This window comes from Lissotriton vulgaris, chromosome 6, assembly GCF_964263255.1.
Source record: "Lissotriton vulgaris chromosome 6, aLisVul1.2, whole genome shotgun sequence".
NCBI classification, from domain to species: Eukaryota; Metazoa; Chordata; class Amphibia; order Caudata; family Salamandridae; genus Lissotriton; species Lissotriton vulgaris.
The window spans coordinates 1151706469-1151730911 of record NC_141694.1 but is presented as its reverse complement, the minus strand read 5'-3'; the positions used below and the strand labels follow the sequence as shown (position 1 = coordinate 1151730911).

General features: G+C 41.3%; 1 protein-coding gene across 2 annotated transcripts in view; it reads right to left on the bottom strand.

Annotated features, from left to right (window-relative positions):
- Positions 1–24443, bottom strand: part of THUMPD2 (THUMP domain 2 tRNA and snRNA guanosine methyltransferase) — a 268497-nt gene that overhangs the window by 53761 nt on the left and 190293 nt on the right. For both annotated transcript variants that reach the window (XM_086927226.1, XM_086927227.1), the window contains one exon: positions 4454–4565. In XM_086927226.1, coding sequence (XP_086783352.1) covers positions 4454–4565 — 112 coding nt within the window. The remainder of the gene's footprint in view (positions 1–4453; positions 4566–24443) is intronic.

Here is a 24443-nt window from a genome sequence, read left to right as displayed (position 1 = left end):
GCTGCACTTGTCAATTACTGTTTGTTATGGTTCTCACGAACCGTCTTTGTTCCTGCCACCCATTAAGGGCTTGTTTTCCATGTCGTTCCCCGTGAGTGAATCCAATGAACCCTTCCCTGTCAGTGCGGCTTGGCCCAACAGCACCCCTTAGAACCGAGATTTTACTGCCTTCTGCGTACTCCCTCAGGTTCAGGCTTCTCTCTGAGCACAGTATGTCCGGGTATCGTGGCTTTGTAAAGGGTTTCAACGTGATGCCCCAGTTTTTAAAAGTCTCGGATTCCATAAGGATCTTCTGTGCCAGGTCTACCGAAGCCCAAATTGCCTTCGTCGCTTCTTTTCCTGTGCCTTCCGCAGCTATAAATTCAATAGACTTCAGGTCAGAGCTTGCCACAAATGCCAGTGAAGGGATATGGGCCAATAATCGCAAGATGTTGCCTCTGTTAAGGATATCATGACTTCCTTTGGAGGTAAAATCAGGGGTGAACCATATGGCTTCCGAAACTTCCCCTTGGTTGGTAGCACCTCCAAATACGTTGTCCGTATTTAGTGTTGCTGTCCGCTTCGTATTGCTTATTGTATTTACTGATGCCCGAAAGCCCTCTCGATTGTGCTCCCATGCTGAGCTTTGATCCCTTGCACGTTCAGTTGGATCAGAGATTTCACAGCGTGGAAGCTGCATTTTTAAAGTCAGGGCTACAGGGGCGATTGTTGACATTGGCTGGTCCACTTGTAGATAAGTTGACACCGTTTCTTTAGTGATAGCTGATATTTGGTTTTCAGTGAGTCCTAGATCTTGTCTTCCTGTTTTATCTCCCCTTGGGCTTCTGAAAGCTTTTGGGCTTCCCATGGGTTTTGTGCAAGGCTGGATATTGTGCGTTAGCTGGTTCCGTGACCCAGGGTCGGCCAGTGAAGTGATGGACCCAGAATGTTGATAAGGAATTGACCCCTACCCCAACCATGTGATCATGCACCATGCTGTTGATGAATTACGAACTACAACTCCCAGAAACCTTCATACATGGGCGGGTGGGACGTAGGGTATCAACAAGTTGAATCCTGATGTAATTGAAGCGTTGCAGTTTTGGACGCACTATATTCAGTCTGAATTCAGACTGAATATATATCAGTGAATAAAACAAAGGTTACATACAGGGACGTTATAGTTAGGCAGATATTTCACTCATACAAAAACAGGGAAATACAGCAGTTTAAGTTAGCTGAGCTACCTATAACTCGTGCCCCATAATGCACTGCTTATGATTCACCTATTACATCACTCAGGACAAGGTCAGTGACATCCCTGATAACATCTCAAATGACATCACTGATGACACTATGAGTGTTAAATATATATATATATACACACCAAGGTGTATTGATAAATCAGTTGGTGTACGAGTGCCTGTATGGATGATTTAGTGGGTGCGTGACTGTGTAAGTGAGTGATTATACATGTCTCAGTGAATGTATGGATGAGTGACTAATTAGTGTGAATGTCTGTATTAGTCAGTTGGTGTGTAAGTGGTTGTATGGGTTGGTAAGTAGGTACATAAGTGGCTCTATGGGTGTTTGATTGCTTGTATGAGTGCATGTATGGGTGTAGGAGTGTCTGTGTGGGTGGGGGAGGGTGTGTGTGACTCCCTTCATGGATGAATGAGAGAATAGGTACATTTGTGACTGTTTGGGTTTGTGAGTGTGTGTTTGTAAGGGGCTGTATGGGTGAGTGAGTGTGCGCATGTCTGTGTTGGTAAGTTAATGGAAGTGTCAGTGGTATATGGGTGAGTAACTGCATATGTGAAAGGCAGTATAGGTGAGTACTGGAGTATATAAGTGACTGTGTGAGTGAGTGATTGTGAGATTGGCTGTATGGGTGAGTGTATGCTTGTGTCAGTGACTGTATAGGTGAGTTAGTATGTCTTAGTATCTATATGAATACGTAAGTTGGCGTGTATAACTATAGATGAGCAAATGGCTGTGATGATTGACACTCTGGGTGAGTGAGTAAGTGTGTGAGTAGCTCTATGGGTGACAGAGTATGAGTGGCTGTATGGGTGTATGAGTGGATATATCAGGTGCTATATTAGTGAGTTGGTGTATGTGTGACTGAGTGTTTGATTGTGTAGACCTATGAATCAGTGAGTAGTGTGTATGTAATGGTATGGTTGTGTCAATAGTTTTTAGAATGGTAGTTTGGAAGTTTGAGTGGGCGAATGAAAGGTTATATTGGGGTGTGAGAGATTCTGTGGAAGATGTAATTTGAGAAGTCAAAAGTGATGTCATGAGTGATGTAATATGTGAGGTCATAAGCAGTGCATTGCGGGGTGCGAGTTCCCGTTAGCTCAATAACTATAACAGCTGAATTTCTTTGTTTTTTTCAGTGAATTGTTAAGGTTTTTAAAATGCTAAATCCTCACTATAATGTCCCTGTAGTGTAACCTATGATTTTTTTTTTCCAAGGTTTTTAAATTATAATTTCTATCTAAAATGGTTCTATAAGAGGTATTTTTATCAGCTTGTATTTTTTTCAGTGGATTAATAAGCGTTTTTTTTGTCTTTACATTTTTTTAATTTGCAACAATGTTGCGATCCCTGTAGACATGTCGCAAAAACAGAAAACAAAAGCAGACATTCACTGACCACTAACACATCCAAAATTAATATGTAAAAAAATCCATTCTGAACATTACCCTACACATATTACTATATACATACTTCTATAAAAACATGTTTAAACTCCTGTTTTTGTACTAAGTTTCTTTAAAATCCATCTTTCAGACCTATTTTCCATTTTTGCAGTTATTCGGAATGTTGCAATGGCATCGTTAACGGCGACAATTGCGCCTTTTCTATAAAGTGTAAAACACATACATCCACACATAGTTTCTAAAGTCACGTTTTAGGAGAGAGTGTCTTAAAAACCAACCCTGAAACCTATTTTTTTTTTGTGGTGTCTCTGGAGACCGCAATGACCTCGGTAATCGCGATCCCAACAGACATGTCATGAAAACGGAAAACATAAGCAGACATTCAATGACCACCAACACATCCCAAAAAAAAGTTCAAAAAAATCCATTCCGAACATTGCTGTACACATATTGCTATATACATACTTCTTTCAAAGCATGTTTAAACTCATATTTTTGTACTGAGTTTCTTTAAAAACCATCTTTCAGACATATTTAGCGTGTTTTTGGTTATACGCGACATCACAGATAACCGCAACAGTAGTGCCTTTTCCATAAAGTGAAAACAAATATGCACACATATTACAGTATTTTATACACTAGGGGTTTATTGCTGTACACATCATACTCATGTTTTTCAAGTGCATTCCTACAACAACCGTCTCTAAAACCTATTCTCTGTTTCCGCAGTGAGGCCGGAGATAGTAATGAAGGAGGTAATCGCAAACCCAGCGGTTACGTCGCAAAAGAGGAAAGCAAAAGCAGGAATTCAATAGCTACCATCACATTCAAAAATTATAACTATATAATTAATTCTAAGGATCACAGGAGATAACTCATTAAATAAATAACTATAAAAACATTTATCAAAATCTCAATACCAATGCGTATCATTGATTCACTAATATATTTTTATATATTTTCACCAATATTAGCGATGGCATTGATAGTCGTGATGTACCCAATGTGATACACGGGGGCCACACTGGCGGTCGTAGCGTTGTTGCGAATATCGCACACGATTAAAAAAATCAATTCGGGTACATAACTTGTGTCACTAACACCCCCATTCCTCAAACATGGGTTCAGAGTACCTCTTAGCTTTTTCAGAAATTTTCAGCCCTGGGAACCTTTCACAAGCAATAATATGGCAGCTATAACTTTCTGATCTGGTTCCCTCCAGCCAACAAATCGCAAAACCACAGTGAACTATCCGTGGGTAGAGATATCATTATAATTTTAAACTTACATTTCTCAACTACTGAACGGATTTACACCAAACAACAAAAGGCACTTCTTTGAACCAACATCTACCTCTCTGCCAAATTTGGTGTAAGTCCCTTCCACAGATCAGGCTGTAGCAGTTTACTATGGGAATTGACAATATAAACCCAACCTTATTCCGTGCCCCAAATTCTCGGTCCCCTATGCACGGATCACCCCTTCCCCTGACAACCAGAACCTACCTTGACACTTTTTCGGGATAATCGCATAAAGATTAGTCAAACAACGGCAAAGTTATAGGCACGTCAAAAATGCTTTTCTTATGGAAACTAGGTCTAAACTATTCCTACCTACTGGCGGTCGCCAGTAGGTGATATATATATATATATACACATACAACAAATCTGCCATAAACTCCTATGTCTTTGCCAAAGTGTACTAGAGGAAATTAAGTAAAAAGCACTGTAAGCTAAAAGTTTGCATATCAAATCAAATTCTTAACAAACATCAAAACAATCATGAAATGTGAAACCGCTGAGACCTACCTTTCCATTTCGTGTAAAATACCTGTGAAATCCTCTTTTATGCTTACAAACTTTTTACCAAAAGGAATGTCAGAAATAATGATGTCCACACTTTCTGAAAGCAGTGGCAACTCTGCAAAAAATAAAAAAGCATTCTATTATCCAGCAGGAAAAAACCTTAACTATAAAACTTGATAGGACGCTAAGTAATCCAAATAAGTATTGCATATTTATATTTGTAGAGAACAGCACTAAAAGCAGATACTAATAAAAAGTGACCGGGCCAAAAAGGACTATGGCTAAAGCAACAACTTATCCCCAAAAAATGCCATTCTTAAATTAATATGAATGAGGTTTTGAATATTCTTTCAGTTAATCCTAATCAGAAACACAAACCTTGCACCATTTTCCCAACACTCCTCCTGTTATTTGGTTCTATTTTAACTTGTTCCGCAACCAGCCTGGCCTACTTGGTCCTGAAGGTAGTTACTTTTTCTTGTAAATAACAAAATAACAAACAACTTACTTATCTCTGGTAACTCATTTTCTGGTAGACACCATCTAACTAAAGATTCTTCACCTTGTAGTACCCAAAACTGGATTCAGATACTTTTCAATAGTAATTCCCTGATGCATCGGTAGGTTGTGTCATGGGGCTCTGCATTGAATCCATCCCTCCTCAGATGTCATGTCAGGGCCACGATATTTGCACAACCTCTGTGCGCTGACATCAGTTTCTTTCAGAACTTCGTCTGTGCCCTCAGATGCACAGCCAAGAGAAATCGAAATATGCCAGTGTGTGAATTGCTAGAGTGGTACATTATTAATAAACTGTATGAGTTCCTTCCACTGAACATGGAGGAGGGTGGGTGTGAGGAATCTGCAGTTAAGACAGTTTCTATCAGAACAGGAGTGTTAATGAAAGGAACTGTTGTTCTGATAGAGAGTTCCAACTCCAGATTCCTCATCTTGAGAACAGATACAAAAGCAGTACCTCCTCAGGTGGTGGTTCTGTGGAATGGCTCAGACTAGGAAATCCAATAGGACAGACTGGGCGAAGTGCCCATTCCGACGCACTGGGCTATCCAGGCAGTAGTGCTTCATGAACGTGTAAAGGAATGCCCACCTTGCAGCCTGGCAGATGTCAAGAATTGGCAAAGAGCTCACCAGTACAGTGCTAACAGCCTTAACACTGGTAGAATTAGCATGCAAGCCTTCTGGCAGCTGCTGTTCAGCTACCCCATGGCAGATCTTAATGTATTAACAAATCCATCTGGAGCTGGTTCTCTTTTTGCACGGCTTTTCAATTTTTTGCTCCAGAAAAGCCCACAAAAAGCTGCCTGCCGAATCAATTTAAAAGCTGGGGGCCCTCTAAGGATCAAGACAGAGTAGGTGTTCCCCGTCCTTAGAAGGGCAATGTGGAGGTTAAAAAGCTGGTAATGTGACATATTGCCCTATTTGGAACGGAGTGACTATCTTCGGCAACAATCCTGCATTTGCTCGAGGACTAACTTGTCCGGGGGAAAAGGATGTATATGGTTGGAGTACAGGTAAAGTCTGGAGTTCGCTCACTTGCAAGCAGATGTTATGGCAATGAGAAACTCTCTTCTCTCATGTATGTGAGAACTAAATTAAGGTCCCACTGCAGCATCACAAAAGGTGTTGGTGGGAACCAGTGGTTCAGCTTCTTCAAGAAACGCATTACAACTAGTGATTTGAACAGGGATGGCTGATCTGGCAAATGAAGAAGGCGAAAGGGCCGAAAGATAAACTTTACCTGTTGCCCCAGCAAAGCCTTGTTGGGCTAGAGGAAAAAAAACCAGGAGATTGGTAGCTTGGCCTGTAAGGGGAGTTGGCCACAGGAGGAACACCAGATAACAAACTTCTCACAGCATCCCACATCTAGAGTTTTGGTGGAAGAACGCCTGGCTGCCAGGATGACACCAACCACTTCAGGAGGAAGATGTGCCCTAGAGATCCATTAGCATGATGCAGGCAGCCAAGAGGCCCAGAAGCCTGAGAGCAGCTCCCACTGAAGCCCAGGCCAAAGGTTGAAATATCTGGATCATAACCTGAATGTTCTGAACTGACTGAGGTGGAGGAAAGGCTAAGTCGAGTAATGTATCCAGAATGGCTCTGATGAAGGGGAATCATTACAAAGGAGTCAAGTTTGACTGATACACTGATACAATATCCCAGTTATTGCCAGTGGACCAGCCATAATCTGGGGGTAGCTGACAAATGAGGGAGACTCACCTTCAGCAGCTACTCGATGAGGTATGGGAATACTGGTATTCCCAATTTCCACAGATGGATTGCGACCACCACCATTACTTTTGTGAACAACCAAGGTGCACTGGACAGGCCTAAGGGAAGTAGGGAAAACCAAAAGTTCGGCTGATACTCTTGAAACCACAGGTAACGTCTGTCGGATTGCAGGATGGGAATGTGAAAATAGGCATCCTGCAAATCCAATGCCACCATCTAGTCTCCTGGATCTGGGGCAGACGGAACTTGGGCCAGTGTGAGCATTTTGAGCGTGTCCTTCTGCAGGAAAAATTCAAGGGGGGCAGATACTGTATGGCAAAAAGACCTCCATTGATTTACGGATTCAGAAAGTAACAGGAGTAAAAGCTAGTCCTGATTTCTGCTGCTGGGAACCTCTCTGCAACTCTCTTGGCCAAGACAGCTTGAATATATCAGTATGGACAAGGGGTTCTTCAGGAGGTGTTGCGTTGTTGGCGAGATTTCTAGGGGGGGGGAATAAGATGGGTAGGGAGTATCTGATGCATGATCTGGAACACCCATTTGTAGGACGGACTGCTCCTCTATTGGGGAAGATGAAAAAGGGATGCAACCTCTGAATGTGGGAATGTGTGCAGCCGAGGGAGACTTAAATCGGTTTTGTGTAAAAGGTGAGGAAGGAGGGGCTAGGGATTGGGTAGATCGCTGCCTCTGGTAGCATGGATCTCTAGGTCTGCTTTCCTGCTCTATCACAAAAGGACTGAGAGGCTAATTGTTGTTGTTGAGGCATGATCTGGCATAGTCTTTGCTGGTACCCTCTGCCAAAGCTGGGAAAGGGGTGCAATTCCTGTGTGAACTGCTTAACTGGCAGAGCGAGGCACAGGGAGTGTGCTATAACCATGCTCACCGTACTTAAACCTCCTCTACGGTTGAGTTAGCCTTCGCTCTAAAATGGCAAGAGACCAAAAGGGATGCCCATCAGCCATTTCTGGACATCATTTAAAAAGCAAATATGGAGAATTCAGGTGCGGTGCCAAAGCACCGCACTGGTTCTAACTGCCTGTAATGGCAGAGTTTTTGGCTTTATTTAGCAGTGATATAGATCATTAGTCTTGCTCGCATCTAGTATAGGTATTCTTAGCCTGTGTTGGCCCTTTTAAGCCTTTTTTTCCAGATCTAGAAGAGGATAGCTGCTTAATATGCCTTTATTCTTGACTTTAACCTGTCTATTGCCTATTGGCTTTGACATATTAGACATATTGGTATGGTTTATGTAGGTATTCTGACAGAGCTAAGGAGCATTTCACCCCTTTCAGGCCTACAGGCCTAGAGCTAGAGGGACTCCATTTTGATGAAACTGGGAGGCTTTTCAGGGCAAAAGCAATGTTTATAGTTATAACTGTTGTTCGCCCTAAGCGGACCGGAGAGAACCGGCCAGAGCTGAATCTAATCAGGAATTGTTCCCGGGCTCAGGTCTCTAGACGAAACAAGCAGACTGGTCACTGTGGGAGCGTCTAGCGCAAGGAGCCTGGTGCATGGGATTGGTGGGAGGAAGCTGCTGGCTGGAACTTTCCATGAGGAAACAGCATTCTATATTTGTGAAGTGCAGAGGCGGAGTCAGTCAGTCAAGCAGAGGGGCAGTCGAGGAGAGAGTCAGCCAGAGAGTCCAGCAGAGAGTCGAGCAGTGGAGTGGAGTTGGCAGGAGAGAGAGAGGGTTCAAGCTGGAGAAGAGCTGAGTTGAATAGTGAGCTGGAACTGAAGGAAGCAGTCAGAAGCAGTTGCTTATCAGGAGGAGGTGTGAATAGCTGGAGTCTGAAGTAATGCCTTTTAGAAGAGATAGAGGAGAGCTCGTGGATTAACCTATGGGAGCAGATGGAGTTAATTGGACATTGGCGCAGAGACAGAGTGAATAAGCTAGTGGAATGAACGGTGATCAGAGCGGCAGGAACCATTAAGATTGAAGACGGAAGGTGGAGAGACAGTTCGTGTGGGGGAGAGGAGTCCAGAGACAGAGTGATCAGCGCAGAGGTGTACCCAAGAGTGCAGGAGAGAGAGAGAGCCTGAGATGAGCCAAGGCACAGACGAGAGAGGAACCCAGATGACAGCTAGAACAAGACTTCACACTAATCAGGTGATATTGTTTCCATCACATTAGCTACACTTACACTTTATGTCTAATCTTTTCCCTTTCAGCGGAGTGTTCCTGTTATGTGTAATCCTTCTCTTTCAAGCGGTGTGTTCTACCTATAGTCTTTGTCAAATCTGTGTGAAGGTTTATATTGTACTAATAATAAATGACCCCATTAATTAGTGAATTAGTGTGCATGAGTTCTTTTGTGATAAAGTTATCCTGGCTTCAAGCCAGTTGCTGTTGAGCCACTGATGGATAAGGGGGGTAGGAGCGCTTAAATCAAAAGACAACTCTATCACATAGTGTGTATATCTTTGTCCTCATACAGTAAGAATAATCTTTCCTGGTAAGTATTGCTGTTTGAACAGATGCTACCCCTGATCAGGTAAGTAATAGTGAGGGAGAGAGGAGACTTGCAACCAAGGGACTAAGTTAGTACACCATCCCATAATATTATTGTAGTAGCAGACCCTTAGTGAAGAGACTTCCCAATATATATATATATATGTATAGGTGTTCATAGGAATGTGGTCGTCGTTGATATGCGGCGTTAATGAGAGCACTGGGGGGTCGAACCAGTGCCGATACCCACAGGATTGTGGCTTGAGTAAATGAGAGCACTAGGTAGTTGAACTAGTGTGTAGTTTCGCAGGATTGCGAACAGTTTGGAAAAGGGAGCATTGGGTTCTGCAGGCCCGTGTGTAGACACACCGGATTGTGTGTCATATCTGCCCTAGGGTAGAACGGTCTGGGTCAGGGTGGCCGCGAGACCAACTGATGTGAATAAGTGTGGTGTAGGGTATGGATATCCCTAGTAATCAGTGAGTATTCTTAGTATCCCTATAGATTTAGTGGTGTTCCTAATAATATGAGCTTGTATATTGCGAGTTCCCCATCCTCAGGTAGGTACCAGGTGCCTGGATATAGGTGGTCCTGGGGAGGGAAGGTGAGTACGTTCTGGCTGGGTTGGAGGGGCCCCTGGGGGCTGATCCCACCTACTCAGAAAATCCAGCCATTACATCTGGCGTAGTCGTCATCTTACGAAGCCTGTGTGCCTGGCCATGTGCTTAGAGAGTTGCCCATGTGTTCTGAGGGAATGCCCTGAACGCTGGTTCCATCTGGCGTAATGTTGCAGTTTATGTAGCCTGTTAGACCTAAGGGCTTGAACAGTTGCAGCGTGAGGAGATTGCATTACATCATGGCATTTGGTTTATTCAGGGTGGAAGGAATGGTTTTCATCTTGGTGTTTAAACTGTCAGAGTTGAAGGATGGCATTACATGAGAAAGCCAGTTACATCTTTGTGATGGTCCAATTGTATAAATGTGTGTAAAAAATGCTTTTAAATTGCCCATTCAATTGCTTGCTGCATCTGCTTATGCTGTGCAATGTGAAATGTGTTCATTGTAATATGATCTGTGGAGTTCTTTGAATATAGCTCCTTGTAAATATGACTTGTGAATAGCGCCATATTATTGTGATTTGTGAGGTGCATGTGCTCATGTTGATTTGCTGTGTTCCTTGTGCATTGCGCCTTGGAAATGTTGTTGGTGAAAGGTTTGTCTTGTAAATATGGCTTGTGAATAGCGCCATGTGGTCATGGCTTGGACAGGGCATGTTATCATTACGTTTGGCAGGAGAGAGCTGGATCTCTCTCGGGTGCTTGGGGATAACGTTTTGAAAATATGTGTATGTGTCATCTGTAAACGTGAAGAAATGTGCTAATGATTTTCCCATGTATCAATGGACGTTGGGAAATGATTCTGCTTGAGCTGCCAAAGGGTTAATATCTTGAGTTGAGATGGCAGTCTTTATTTTTTACATGCTGTCAACATGCATGGTTATCTGACCTGACTATAAAAGTCAGTGGATTATTTTAAGGATTATTTGATGGTTTGATTTTCACTTTTTGTTTGGTTCCTTGGTCTGCCTACGTGCTTTGTCAGTTTCTTGACGGGAAGGTAACATCTTGTGTTTTGAGAAGGGTTCTGTTCATTTCACATTCCTTTTGAAATGCGTCTACGAATTTGTGTGGGTTCACCTTGGAACTGATGTGGTTATAAATCAACCTTACGGGGAAAGCTGTGTTCTTTTAAAATGAGTGAAATGTTAAAAAAAAAAATGGCCCGTTAGAGTGCACGCTACGAGCTGTTTTCATTAATTATTTCTGTGAGGGGTTTCCATCTAGACAGGAATGTGCTGGTTGCAATAATGACGGGTTCAGTATAATGAATCTTGCCCGATAGTGCATGATAACATGTGCTTTTAATTAGTGGATGGCAACCATGTGCCTTTGAAAGAAAAAAGTGTTAAAATGTAACATTATTATTTTCCCAAATGTAAATTAAAATGTATGCTTTTATAAATGTGTCAGCAAAACTTTAACTTAAATACAATGTTGAAATGTATCTGCATTTTATGTTGTTTTACAAATTATTTCTCTTTGACAAATGGACCATGTTACATCGTTTTTTTTCCCAAATGCAGAATGTATAATCTTGTGTGCCAAAGGTAGTTTCCCCTTTCTAAATAAGTGCCCATATTTTAAGTGTCTTGCCTTTAGCTGAATTAGTTGAACAAAAGTCTTTTTCAAAACTGGAGCTTTTTTTAATTGGCAGTACACTGTAACAGAATTCTTTTTTGTTAAATTCTAGCTTCCGTTAGTTAGAAAATAAGGCATGAGAAATTTGTTTTTCGACCTTGGCAGACCAGCTGGTTTGTGCCTTCATTCTGCAAGTTTCGATCACGTCCCAGTTTGTTATGATTGGCTACAGTTCAATTTTCTTCCGCGAACGGCTTGTTTATTTAAGGGCGGGGTGACCTGGCTCTTCCCTTGGTGTTAGTTAGTCGTAGTGAGCCTGGGCGGGCCTCTCTGACCAGCGAAATGGGAGGCTTGCAGTGCCCTGCTGATGCTATGAGCTCATCATTTGGCGGTAATCCAAATTTTTTTTTTCACACTGTAGCCTGGCTCCTGCTCTGAAGGGAGGGGTTGGTTTAGAGAGGCTCATCATATTGCAGTGTTTAAAGTAGCTTCCCACTGTAGCATGGCTCCTGCCCTGAAGGGTGGGACTGGCTTAGTAAGGATTAGGGTATGTTAGGCCCTACTAATGTTATTAAAAGTTAAATTTTGAATGTTTTTAATTAATTAGGATATTTTCTTTTCAATAATGAAAGGCACCCGGGGTGCTTTTTAAATGGAAAATTTTATTTTACAAGATTAATGATACTTGTTCTCTTGTTCCTAGGTTGCTGGGTTGTGGTGTTGTTGGTGCGTCGGCCCACACCCCTCCCACTCCCTTTATTGTTTTAGCTTTTTACTTTCATGTTTTTATTTTAGTTTATTATTTTTGGATGATGGAACCAGACCAGACCAGACCAGACCGGGTAATGGATGGCCGCATTGGAGGAAGTGTCCGGATACCGAGGATGCAGGGTGGTGGCCTACACTGAAGAATTTGGACATTATGGCTTGGCCTGCAATTTTTTCTTGACATCACTACGAGCAGGCCCCACTTTTAAAAAACAAAAAACTAAAACATGTTTTATTTGTAACAGTATTATAAAAGAATGTGATGCATGATCCCTTGGACAAGCAGGTCCCACTTTTAAAGCAAAAAAAAAAACATGTCACCTATTATAGTTTTTCTGTTTTCTTCAAAACAGTTTTTGCCAATGAAGGACTTTTTTGAATGGCGGTGCCCACATGTGTTTTTAATGTTACACCTGCTATCCTGTACAACTGGGGTTATAGTTTTTACTGTTCTTACATTTTCACCTTGATTGATCAAAGGGTGGTTACCTTAAAATTTGGATTGTTTTGGGTGGTGTGTCTTTTAGTATGATTATGTATTAATGTTTGCCCAAACCTTGACACAGTTTGTCATGTTTATTTCTCAGATTTCACTTTAAATTGACAAATGTCAGCAGGTAGGCCTCATTTAGGCCTATTGTTATTTTCATCCCACAAACAAGCCCCTACACCAATAGTTTCATGAGTCATCATTAGCTTAAGTTGCCTATAGTACGTAGGGCTCATTTAGGCCCTTTCTTGTTTTCTCATTAGGAGTTGAAACACATTTAGTTCTTAAGTTGACAATAGTAGGTAGGCCTCATTTAGCCTTAAGTTGTCCGAAGTAGGCCCCATTTAGGCCCCTTGCTGTTTTCATTCAACACATAAGTCCCTACATCACTAGATTTCACCAGTTATCATTAGAAGTTGAGGCACATTTAGTTTGAGGATGTTTTGGTTAGTTTCTGTTGTTATCGGATAGGTTTCAGCATTCAAGTCAAGGGTGCTTTGATTTGTTTTTAGGTTTCTATTCCCTACAATTGAGTTTCAGGTGGAATTTCCATGAGTTGTCATTGTTTTTAGGGAGTTTTTTAGGTTTTGATTTGTTGATAGATTGTGTTGATGTTTGTTTATCTAGATGTTATTGTTTATAAGATGTTCGCAAGATAAGGATCTAAGGGTGGATGGCAGAGTTTTTTGGGCTTTATTTAGCAGTGATATAGATCTTAATCTTGCTCACATCTAGGATAGGTATTCTTAGCCTATGTTGGATAGATTATGTTGATGTTTGTTTAGATGGTTGTTGTTGTTTATAAGATGCTCGCAAGATAAGGATCTAGGGTGCAATGTAATGGCAGAGTTTTTGGCTTTATTTAGCAGTGATATAGATCATTAGTCTTGCTCGCATCTAGTATAGGTATTCTTAGCCTGTGTTGGCCCTTTTAAGCCCTTTTTTCCAGATCTAGAAGAGGATAGCTGCTTAATATGCCTTTATTCTTGACTTTAACCTGTCTATTGCCTATTGGCTTTGACATATTAGACATATTGGTATGGTTTATGTAGGTATTCTGACAGAGCTAAGGAGCATTTCACCCCTTTCAGGCCTACAGGCCTAGAGCTAGAGGGACTCCATTTTGATGAAACTGGGAGGCTTTTCAGGGCAAAAGCAATGTTTATAGTTATAACTGTTGTTCGCCCTAAGCGGACCGGAGAGAACCGGCCAGAGCTGAATCTAATCAGGAATTGTTCCCGGGCTCAGGTCTCTAGACGAAACAAGCAGACTGGTCACTGTGGGAGCGTCTAGCGCAAGGAGCCTGGTGCATGGGATTGGTGGGAGGAAGCTGCTGGCTGGAACTTTCCATGAGGAAACAGCATTCTATATTTGTGAAGTGCAGAGGCGGAGTCAGTCAGTCAAGCAGAGGGGCAGTCGAGGAGAGAGTCAGCCAGAGAGTCCAGCAGAGAGTCGAGCAGTGGAGTGGAGTTGGCAGGAGAGAGAGAGGGTTCAAGCTGGAGAAGAGCTGAGTTGAATAGTGAGCTGGAACTGAAGGAAGCAGTCAGAAGCAGTTGCTTATCAGGAGGAGGTGTGAATAGCTGGAGTCTGAAGTAATGCCTTTTAGAAGAGATAGAGGAGAGCTCGTGGATTAACCTATGGGAGCAGATGGAGTTAATTGGACATTGGCGCAGAGACAGAGTGAATAAGCTAGTGGAATGAACGGTGATCAGAGCGGCAGGAACCATTAAGATTGAAGACGGAAGGTGGAGAGACAGTTCGTGTGGGGGAGAGGAGTCCAGAGACAGAGTGATCAGCGCAGAGGTGTACCCAAGAGTGCAGGAGAGAGAGAGAGCCTGAGATGAGCCAAGGCACAGACGAGAGAGGAACCCAGATGACAGCTAGAACAAGACTTCACACTAATCAGGTGATATTGTTTCCATCACATTAGCTACACTTACACTTTATGTCTAATCTTTTCCCTTTCAGCGGAGTGTTCCTGTTATGTGTAATCCTTCTCTTTCAAGCGGTGTGTTCTACCTATAGTCTTTGTCAAATCTGTGTGAAGGTTTATATTGTACTAATAATAAATGACCCCATTAATTAGTGAATTAGTGTGCATGAGTTCTTTTGTGATAAAGTTATCCTGGCTTCAAGCCAGTTGCTGTTGAGCCACTGATGGATAAGGGGGGTAGGAGCGCTTAAATCAAAAGACAACTCTATCACATAGTGTGTATATCTTTGTCCTCATACAGTAAGAATAATCTTTCCTGGTAAGTATTGCTGTTTGAACAGATGCTACCCCTGATCAGGTAAGTAATAGTGAGGGAGAGAGGAGACTTGCAACCAAGGGACTAAGTTAGTACACCATCCCATAATATTATTGTAGTAGCAGACCCTTAGTGAAGAGACTTCCCAATATATATATATATATGTATAGGTGTTCATAGGAATGTGGTCGTCGTTGATATGCGGCGTTAATGAGAGCACTGGGGGGTCGAACCAGTGCCGATACCCACAGGATTGTGGCTTGAGTAAATGAGAGCACTAGGTAGTTGAACTAGTGTGTAGTTTCGCAGGATTGCGAACAGTTTGGAAAAGGGAGCATTGGGTTCTGCAGGCCCGTGTGTAGACACACCGGATTGTGTGTCATATCTGCCCTAGGGTAGAACGGTCTGGGTCAGGGTGGCCGCGAGACCAACTGATGTGAATAAGTGTGGTGTAGGGTATGGATATCCCTAGTAATCAGTGAGTATTCTTAGTATCCCTATAGATTTAGTGGTGTTCTTAATAATATGAGCTTGTATATTGCGAGTTCCCCATCCTCAGGTAGGTACCAGGTGCCTGGATATAGGTGGTCCTGGGGAGGGAAGGTGAGTACGTTCTGGCTGGGTTGGAGGGGCCCCTGGGGGCTGATCCCACCTACTCAGAAAATCCAGCCATTACACTGCCCTACCTTGAAATTCTGGCCAGTACGTATGAATTGCTTCATTGCATCCTGGACACCTGTACTGAGGCATTCGGGGTTGGCCTGAGGTCAACAGAGACAGCTGGTGAGATGTCAGTCACTCTGTCTGCAAACACCTCCTCAAGAGGGAGCTGGTATTGAATGATCCGAGGGCAAAGCTGGCAGATAAAAACATCTACTTGGCAAATGTCTCCATGCGTTTCGACTGGTGATGTGGTCAGAAAAGCTTTGGGACTGAGGTGGCTATGGACACTTGTACCACCAAGCTCTCTATAGTGAAATGTTGTAGAAGGAAATCCAGATCACAGGAGCAGGCCTATGCTGCCTTGACATTTGCCTATTCACTGGAGAACAAGATCCTGGCTTTGTCCAGGTGCCCGCAACACAGCACATCAGTAAGACCCTCACTGGGACAGCAGAGGTTCTAGGCTGGTTTGCTCTGTATTTAGGACCTCAGTAAGTACATTTGTTTTTAACCCTGTGGTGGGCAAAGTGAGGTCTAAAACTTCTGCTTCCCTCTTATCACTGTGGTGAAGTAGGCGTATTCCTGTTGCTATAGCCTGGTTTGGGGAGGAGAGACCACTTCATCCCCTTTGGTATCGCTTTGTTCACCCTAAGTTAGCAGGGTATGCCCAGACGTGGGTCTCTTGCTCACTTTGCCACTGGATTCAAGCTAGCCTGGCTGATGAAGGCTGATTACCCAGAAACCGGTCCCAGGATGCTTGTTTACGGTCCAGGGAAGACATGGCTTGACAGTTCGGGCTGGACTGTTCCCATGAGGTACAGGGTCAGACTGATTTGCATATGGCCATGTCTGAACTGGGGTGGTGGAGTGAGCTAAAGAATGATGATGGATCAAACCCAGATCAGTTGACTGGGGTGAGTGTTTGATTTGCTCAAGCGCTCTGTCAATTATCCCCTTTGGTATCACTATCTGGATAGGTATCAGAACTGCTTTCAGAGGGCCACAGAGTAAGCAGGAGCAACTGGGCCCAACCGTGGGGGTTGAGGCCTTTTACTCCAATCGTACCGGGCCCTGACCCAATATGGATTCTGAGCAACTGGGCTAAGTAAACCCTTCAGCACTTGACTCTCAGTAGTAGAGCTGTCCGAGCAGCCTAAAGCTTCCTAGGGGTGGGAACGGGATATAGGGAATGAAAATGGACTCACAACTCAAAATACAGGAGCAAAAGATTATTGTCCAGCCAAAGACTCACTTATATGAAAAAAAGAAAAGTATTTTTATGTTACCGCTGACAACACAAAGGTAATAAATATGACATTCACACACAACAACACAGTCCTCCTGAGGCCAGGGCTCTAGTGTTTCATAGGAAGTTCCCTGTGCCCCACTCCGTCCTCACTCTAGTGTTCATAGGTATTCCCTATTCACTTTAGGCAAAATGCAGGGTAAGCCCCACTAAAAGCCAAGAGTCCACTGTGCCTTTTTTTTTAAAAGACACAGTTTTACGGCTCAGCCGTGTTAATTATCAGCAAGTTCCAAAGGTTCTCAACGGCTCCTCTTTGCAGGGTAAGTCTCTGGCTCCTCCCATGATGGTGGGGTGGGGGTGGTGATACATAGTTTCTGATGCGAATCCCTTGTCCCGGGCAGTTGCGCAGGGTCCCAGAGCAGACTCGCTCCTCCCAGCAATGACTCTGACCAAATCACAGGACTTGAAAATGTGGCTGGTTAACAGAAAGTTAACGCAGACTCAGTGGCGCACAACTTTAGTATGTTCTAATGATCAAACCTATTTTGTACGTTTAAACATTTTATTTAGTTCATATATATTTTTTCATATATTTTCTCATCAATCTGACATCTTTCAACATAACATATTGTGTTTAAGCATAAACACATAACTTTCCATTTAATAAACCATAATCATTTGCATATATACAAGGTGAATGCGTAAAATATTCTTGTGTGCATCACAATCCGCCCAATGCATTTCGGGACGAATGTCGAGTCCCTTCGTCAGGGGCAATGCTGAAAAAATAACATATACAGGCACATCAGTCTCTCATACAAAGTTTTAACACATTGGTAAATTCACTTAAATGATGCCATCACCGAAACCAAAAAGTGGAAAAAACACCCATAGTGCAATAACCCACTGTGTAACTCAAAAGGCCACAAAAGCAAAACTACTCACGTTAGCACACTAATGAGTGTACTTCTAATCAGCTTCGTAATTCAACTATAAAACCAAACTGAGGGAAAAAAAACGAAATTAAAACGAATATTAGACTAACCATCTCTAAACGTATGCACAAACACTCTGACCACAATACACTGCAATATTGTGTGGAATCCTACCTGCTCCTGTAGCGAATATTTGCGTGCTGTAAAACCTTTGCTCCTTTCAGTAGGTATCCAACATTAGTCACACCTGTCTGTAACAACAAGAGGGAATACCTCATGTACTAAAGCGTCTAAGAAATTCACCCTGCCAAAAGGCTGTACATCTACGTTCTATTGCGAGTCCTTACCGTTCTCAACAGCCACCACAGCTTCTTAAATAATCCACTAGCAGACGCAGCTCCTTCGATAAATCACACGAACACCAAATCGACAAGCGAAGTATCCCGCGTTCTCGTTCGAACAAGTTCAAGAGGCACCTATTTTTAACTCTCCTCTCAATTGGTGACAATGAAACTGTGTTAACCAATCAGGTATGCGCTGACAATCTAATGTTTCGCGTAATGCGTTGCTACGGAAACCGTCCTTCAACGACGCTCAAAAGCTAGCTAGCTAACTCTAACTACCTGTTAACTGACACAGAAACTAGAATACAAAACGTGTCAGAGATTAATTACCGAATAGCAATCTGTCGTCCACAAGAGTGCGAATGTCAATTATGATATGACGAAATGACTGGAAAATTCACATAGAACGTTGCTACAGCAACCATATGTAAACAGTACTTCAAACTCGCTGAACTGACGCTATCTTCCTGCTAATAAACATAAATGACAGACTACACAACAGGTCGCCGGTTAAAAATTACATAGTGAACTATCGGGCACAAGAGCACGAGTTTTCAATTACAAAGTCACGATAAAAAATGTTATCCGCCAGCAGTATAATTCCTAATAACAATCTATCAGGATTCAGAAGCTAAAATACTTATGGCTATATGCCATATCTCAAAGCCTGTTAATACACTAATAGTAAATGGAAGTCAATATCCTAGTAAAAAACAAAATAATCAAAAAGAAACACACAGAGCATAAAGTAACACCCACTCAGTGAGAAAAGTAAATTGAGGAAAATAAAACATGAAAAAGTGAATGAATAAAGCAACTTATAAAAATTATATTACATGTGTTACATTGACCATAAATCAGTTAATATACATACATAGTCTAAACTGCATCAGAGATATGTCAAACATTTTCATCCCTAATGTCATCAATACATTATACTGATAAAATCAAGAAAACGGAGTGACATTAAGGAATGATGATATGCAATCATTACAGTTGAATCAATGTATTACCCAAACTACATATTTGAACAATTATTACAAAAAACTGCTTAATTCAATCCGATCATTTAATCCCCCAGGGGTCAATGTTCCCAACATTTTAATCCAAAAAGACTCTCTTTGCAGTAATTTCTTGTTTCTGTCACAACCCTCTGTCATAGATACTGTCTCTAGAATAGTAAATCTGATTTGGGCTATCGTGTGTTTTTTCTCTAGCCAATGTGTTGCTAAGGAAGATGTCATGGATTCGTTTCGTATTCTGCTTTTATGTTCTGATATGCGGATTTTTAATTTACGCTCGGTTTTCCCAACATATAAAAGTCCGCAAGGACATTTTATAGTGTATACAACCTGATTGCTATTACAATCTCCTTGAAATTTCAACTTAATGGTTCTTCCAGATTGAGGATGCGTGATTGTATTGCCAACCATAACATTGTTGCAGTGCACACAGTTAGTGCATCTCATCATCCCTTTGTACACCATCTTTTTGGCAGACTTTGAATGTTTCAACAGTTCTTTTAAGTTTTTGGACCGAGTGTAAGCAAACACAGGTTTATCACAAAAGCTATTATGAAAATCATTTTCTTGTTGAAGAAGTTCCCATCTTTGTTGTATGATGTTTTTTAATTTTTGTGAATTAACTGAGTATTTCGACACAAACACATTCCGTTGCTGTTTATCCTTGTGTTTTTGTACAAGTAAATCAGTACGATTTTTCCCAATTGCTTTGTTTTGCGCAATCTCTAATATATCCATTGGATAACCTCTTTTTTTGTAGTTGTCCTTATAATCCTTGAGCAATTCCAGACACTCATTATCTTCCGTGACTATTCTCCTAATCCTTAAAAATTGGGAGTATGGAAGATTCTTCAGTAAATTCGGGGGATGGAAACTTTGATAAAGCAACGTGCTATTCTTGTCAGTAGGCTTACGGTATAAGGAAGTGCTGATCCTTTCTCCATCCAGTTGTACCATAACATCCAAGTATGCTATCTTTGATCTACTGGTAGTATGTGTTACCTGGATACGTGGATTCCTTGAATTCAATAAGATAATGTTATGTTCTAGTTGTGCCTCAGTTCCAGACCATATCAAGAAGATGTCGTCTATGAAACGACAGAAAAATTCAAGATGTTCCGTCCATTCTCTGTGACCAAAAACAAATTCTTGCTCAAATTTCGCCATGTAGGTATTGGCAAATACCGGAGCCCCAGTAAAGCCCATAGATGTTCCGTTCAGCTGCATATAAAATCTTTCTGCCCATTGAAAATAACTATTCTTTAAACAGAATTGAGTCAACTCCAATAAGAATACAGGATTGATTTCCAGTTCTGGATGTTGCAACAACATCCATTCTTCGGCCTCCAATCCGTCCATGTGTCCAATTGATGTGTACAGCGACACGACGTCTATGGTGCATAGAATGTACTCTGTACCTGTTTGTAGTTTGACAGATGCCAGTTTTACAAGAAAATCAGTTGTATCCTGTATGTATGTATGCCATTTCTGAATAAACGGTTGCAAAAAGTAATCAATTATTTGACCAGCTGGTTCAAAAATTGAATTACAACCTGCCACTATGGGCCGAAATGGTGGATTTTCTAGTGACTTGTGCACTTTAGGCAACATATAAATCTTAGGTTTGCTGGGGTTTTGTGGCATAAGAAATTTAGCCATGTTAGGTGTAATCCAATCTTCATCAATGGCTTTATTTATTAAAGATTGCAATATCTTTTGAATTTCACTTGTCGGATCTTGTTGAAGCAATAAATAAATATTGGTGTCATTGACGTGTTCTTCCACTTTTTGTTCGTAAAATTCAGTGTCCATAAGCACCAGCGCACCCCCCTTGTCTGCCTTCTGAAATGTCAGTTCTGTCTTTTTTGATAATTGAACCAGTATACTTCTTTCCAGTCTGTTCAAATTATTCAGTGTTTTTTTGTGTTGTCTGTAATTCAGTTTTTTCATATCCTTCATCACCAATGTTTCAAAGAGATCAAGTGTCTTGTGCGAGGTAGGTGCCTCAAATGTACTCTTAGGTCGGAAGATTTCTACTTTCCTTTCCCCTTGTCTATCATCAGTAGGAACAACATTGTCAAAAAAATTCCTCAATTTCAACACTCTCATAAACTTGTAGAAAGCCACTTCATCCTCAAATTTGGAGCCCATGTAGGTAGGGACAAATGTTATGCCTTTGTTTAAAACTCTCTCTTCATGTTTAGTCAAGGAATGTGTAGAGATATTTATTATGAGGGTTTCCCCTGACTCCTCAGTCCCTTTTTCAATTGTATCTCTCTCTCTTTTTCTTTGTCCTCTCCTCGTTTTTTTGTTATTGTTGGTTCCTGTTCTGGCGGACGATCTATTTCCACGACCTCGGTTAAAAAAGAAACCTGAGGGCTTGAAGTACTTGCTTTCTCAGCTTGAGTGGTGTTTGATGACTGTGTTGTTTTGATAGGTGCACGTGATGAATCTATATCTCGATCTGTTGCTAAACTTTCTTCAGACGAGGTTGTCGTGGGTCGTCGAGTAAAGCGTCTCTGGGCATACACCTCTGCCCAGGTGTATGCCTCATTCAACTTATAATCGATGGTATCTCTCTTAAACTTTCTTAATTTAGTCTCCTGCAGCTCTTTTTCGTATTCTTCCAGTTTGATGTTTAAATCACTCAAAAATCTCCCAAGTTCTTCTTCTGGCATTCGTTCAGATAAATCTGATTTAATCGTGAAAATTTCAGTTTTGAGTTCATCGATGGTTCTTGCTAATTCTTCAATGATGAGAAGAATCAAATCTAATGAACATTTGTTCAGTATCTGGTACCACTTCTCCATAAACTGTGGATTGTTCTTCAGACGATATAGCATTGGTTTAATTGATAACCTGAGTCCCAATTTCAAGGAGATTGTAATAGCAATCAGGTTGTATACACTATAAAATGTCCTTGCGGACTTTTATATGTTGGGAAAACCGAGCGTAAATTAAAAATCCGCATATCAGAACATAAAAGCAGAATACGAAACGAATCCATGACATCTTCCTTAGCAACACATTGGCTAGAGAAAAAACACACGATAGCCCAAATCAGATTTACTATTCTAGAGACAGTATCTATGACAGAGGGTTGTGACAGAAACAAGAAATTACTGCAAAGAGAGTCTTTTTGGATTAAAATGTTGGGAACATTGACCCCTGGGGGATTAAATGATCGGATTGAATTAAGCAGTTTTTTGTAATAATTGTTCAAATATGTAGTTTGGGTAATACATTGATTCAACTGTAATGATTGCATATCATCATTCCTTAATGTCACTCCGTTTTCTTGATTTTATCAGTATAATGTATTGATGACATTAGGGTTGAAAATGTTTGACATATCTCTGATGCAGTTTAGACTATGTATGTATATTAACTGATTTATGGTCAATGTAACACATGTAATATAATTTTTATAAGTTGCTTTATTCATTCACTTTTTCATGTTTTATTTTCCTCAATTTACTTTTCTCACTGAGTGGGTGTTACTTTATGCTCTGTGTGTTTCTTTTTGATTATTTTGTTTTTTACTAGGATATTGACTTCCATTTACTATTAGTGTATTAACAGGCTTTGAGATATGGCATATAGCCATAAGTATTTTAGCTTCTGAATCCTGATAGATTGTTATTAGGAATTATACTGCTGGCGGATAACATTTTTTATCGTGACTTTGTAATTGAAAACTCGTGCTCTTGTGCCCGATAGTTCACTATGTAATTTTTAACCGGCGACCTGTTGTGTAGTCTGTCATTTATGTTTATTAGCAGGAAGATAGCGTCAGTTCAGCGAGTTTGAAGTACTGTTTACATATGGTTGCTGTAGCAACGTTCTATGTGAATTTTCCAGTCATTTCGTCATATCATAATTGACATTCGCACTCTTGTGGACGACAGATTGCTATTCGGTAATTAATCTCTGACACGTTTTGTATTCTAGTTTCTGTGTCAGTTAACAGGTAGTTAGAGTTAGCTAGCTAGCTTTTGAGCGTCGTTGAAGGACGGTTTCCGTAGCAACGCATTACGCGAAACATTAGATTGTCAGCGCATACCTGATTGGTTAACACAGTTTCATTGTCACCAATTGAGAGGAGAGTTAAAAATAGGTGCCTCTTGAACTTGTTCGAACGAGAACGCGGGATACTTCGCTTGTCGATTTGGTGTTCGTGTGATTTATCGAAGGAGCTGCGTCTGCTAGTGGATTATTTAAGAAGCTGTGGTGGCTGTTGAGAACGGTAAGGACTCGCAATAGAACGTAGATGTACAGCCTTTTGGCAGGGTGAATTTCTTAGACGCTTTAGTACATGAGGTATTCCCTCTTGTTGTTACAGACAGGTGTGACTAATGTTGGATACCTACTGAAAGGAGCAAAGGTTTTACAGCACGCAAATATTCGCTACAGGAGCAGGTAGGATTCCACACAATATTGCAGTGTATTGTGGTCAGAGTGTTTGTGCATACGTTTAGAGATGGTTAGTCTAATATTCGTTTTAATTTCGGTTTTTTTCCCTCAGTTTGGTTTGATAGTTGAATTACGAAGCTGATTAGAAGTACACTCATTAGTGTGCTAACGTGAGTAGTTTTGCTTTTGTGGCCTTTTGAGTTACACAGTGGGTTATTGCACTATGGGTGTTTTTTCCACTTTTTGGTTTCGGTGATGGCATCATTTAAGTGAATTTACCAATGTGTTAAAACTTTGTATGAGAGACTGATGTGCCTGTATATGTTATTTTTTCAGCATTGCCCCTGACGAAGGGACTCGACATTCGTCCCGAAATGCATTGGGCGGATTGTGATGCACACAAGAATATTTTACGCATTCACCTTGTATATATGCAAATGATTATGGTTTATTAAATGGAAAGTTATGTGTTTATGCTTAAACACAATATGTTATGTTGAAAGATGTCAGATTGATGAGAAAATATATGAAAAAATATATATGAACTAAATAAAATGTTTAAACGTACAAAATAGGTTTGATCATTAGAACATACTAAAGTTGTGCGCCACTGAGTCTGCGTTAACTTTCTGTTAACCAGCCACATTTTCATGTTATAGCCAGAGTGGTAGGGTACACTCTATCAGTCGCAGCACACAGATCACTATACTAGAGCTAAGCAAGATAAATAGAGAGATTAAATTGGAGTGCTCGGTGCACAATTGTTTATCAAATCACAGGACTGGCATGAGGTGTCACTGTATCTTCACGGTACACTGGCTCCGACCAGATCGGCACGTGAAGTCCTTCGTGGCAACCCCTACTGGCATACAAGGTCATAGCTCACATTCAGCACATGAGCTACGACCCTTATGACATGCAGTCTTTTCACATCGGCCCAGCCTGCCATACGGGGGTCGCTGTTCC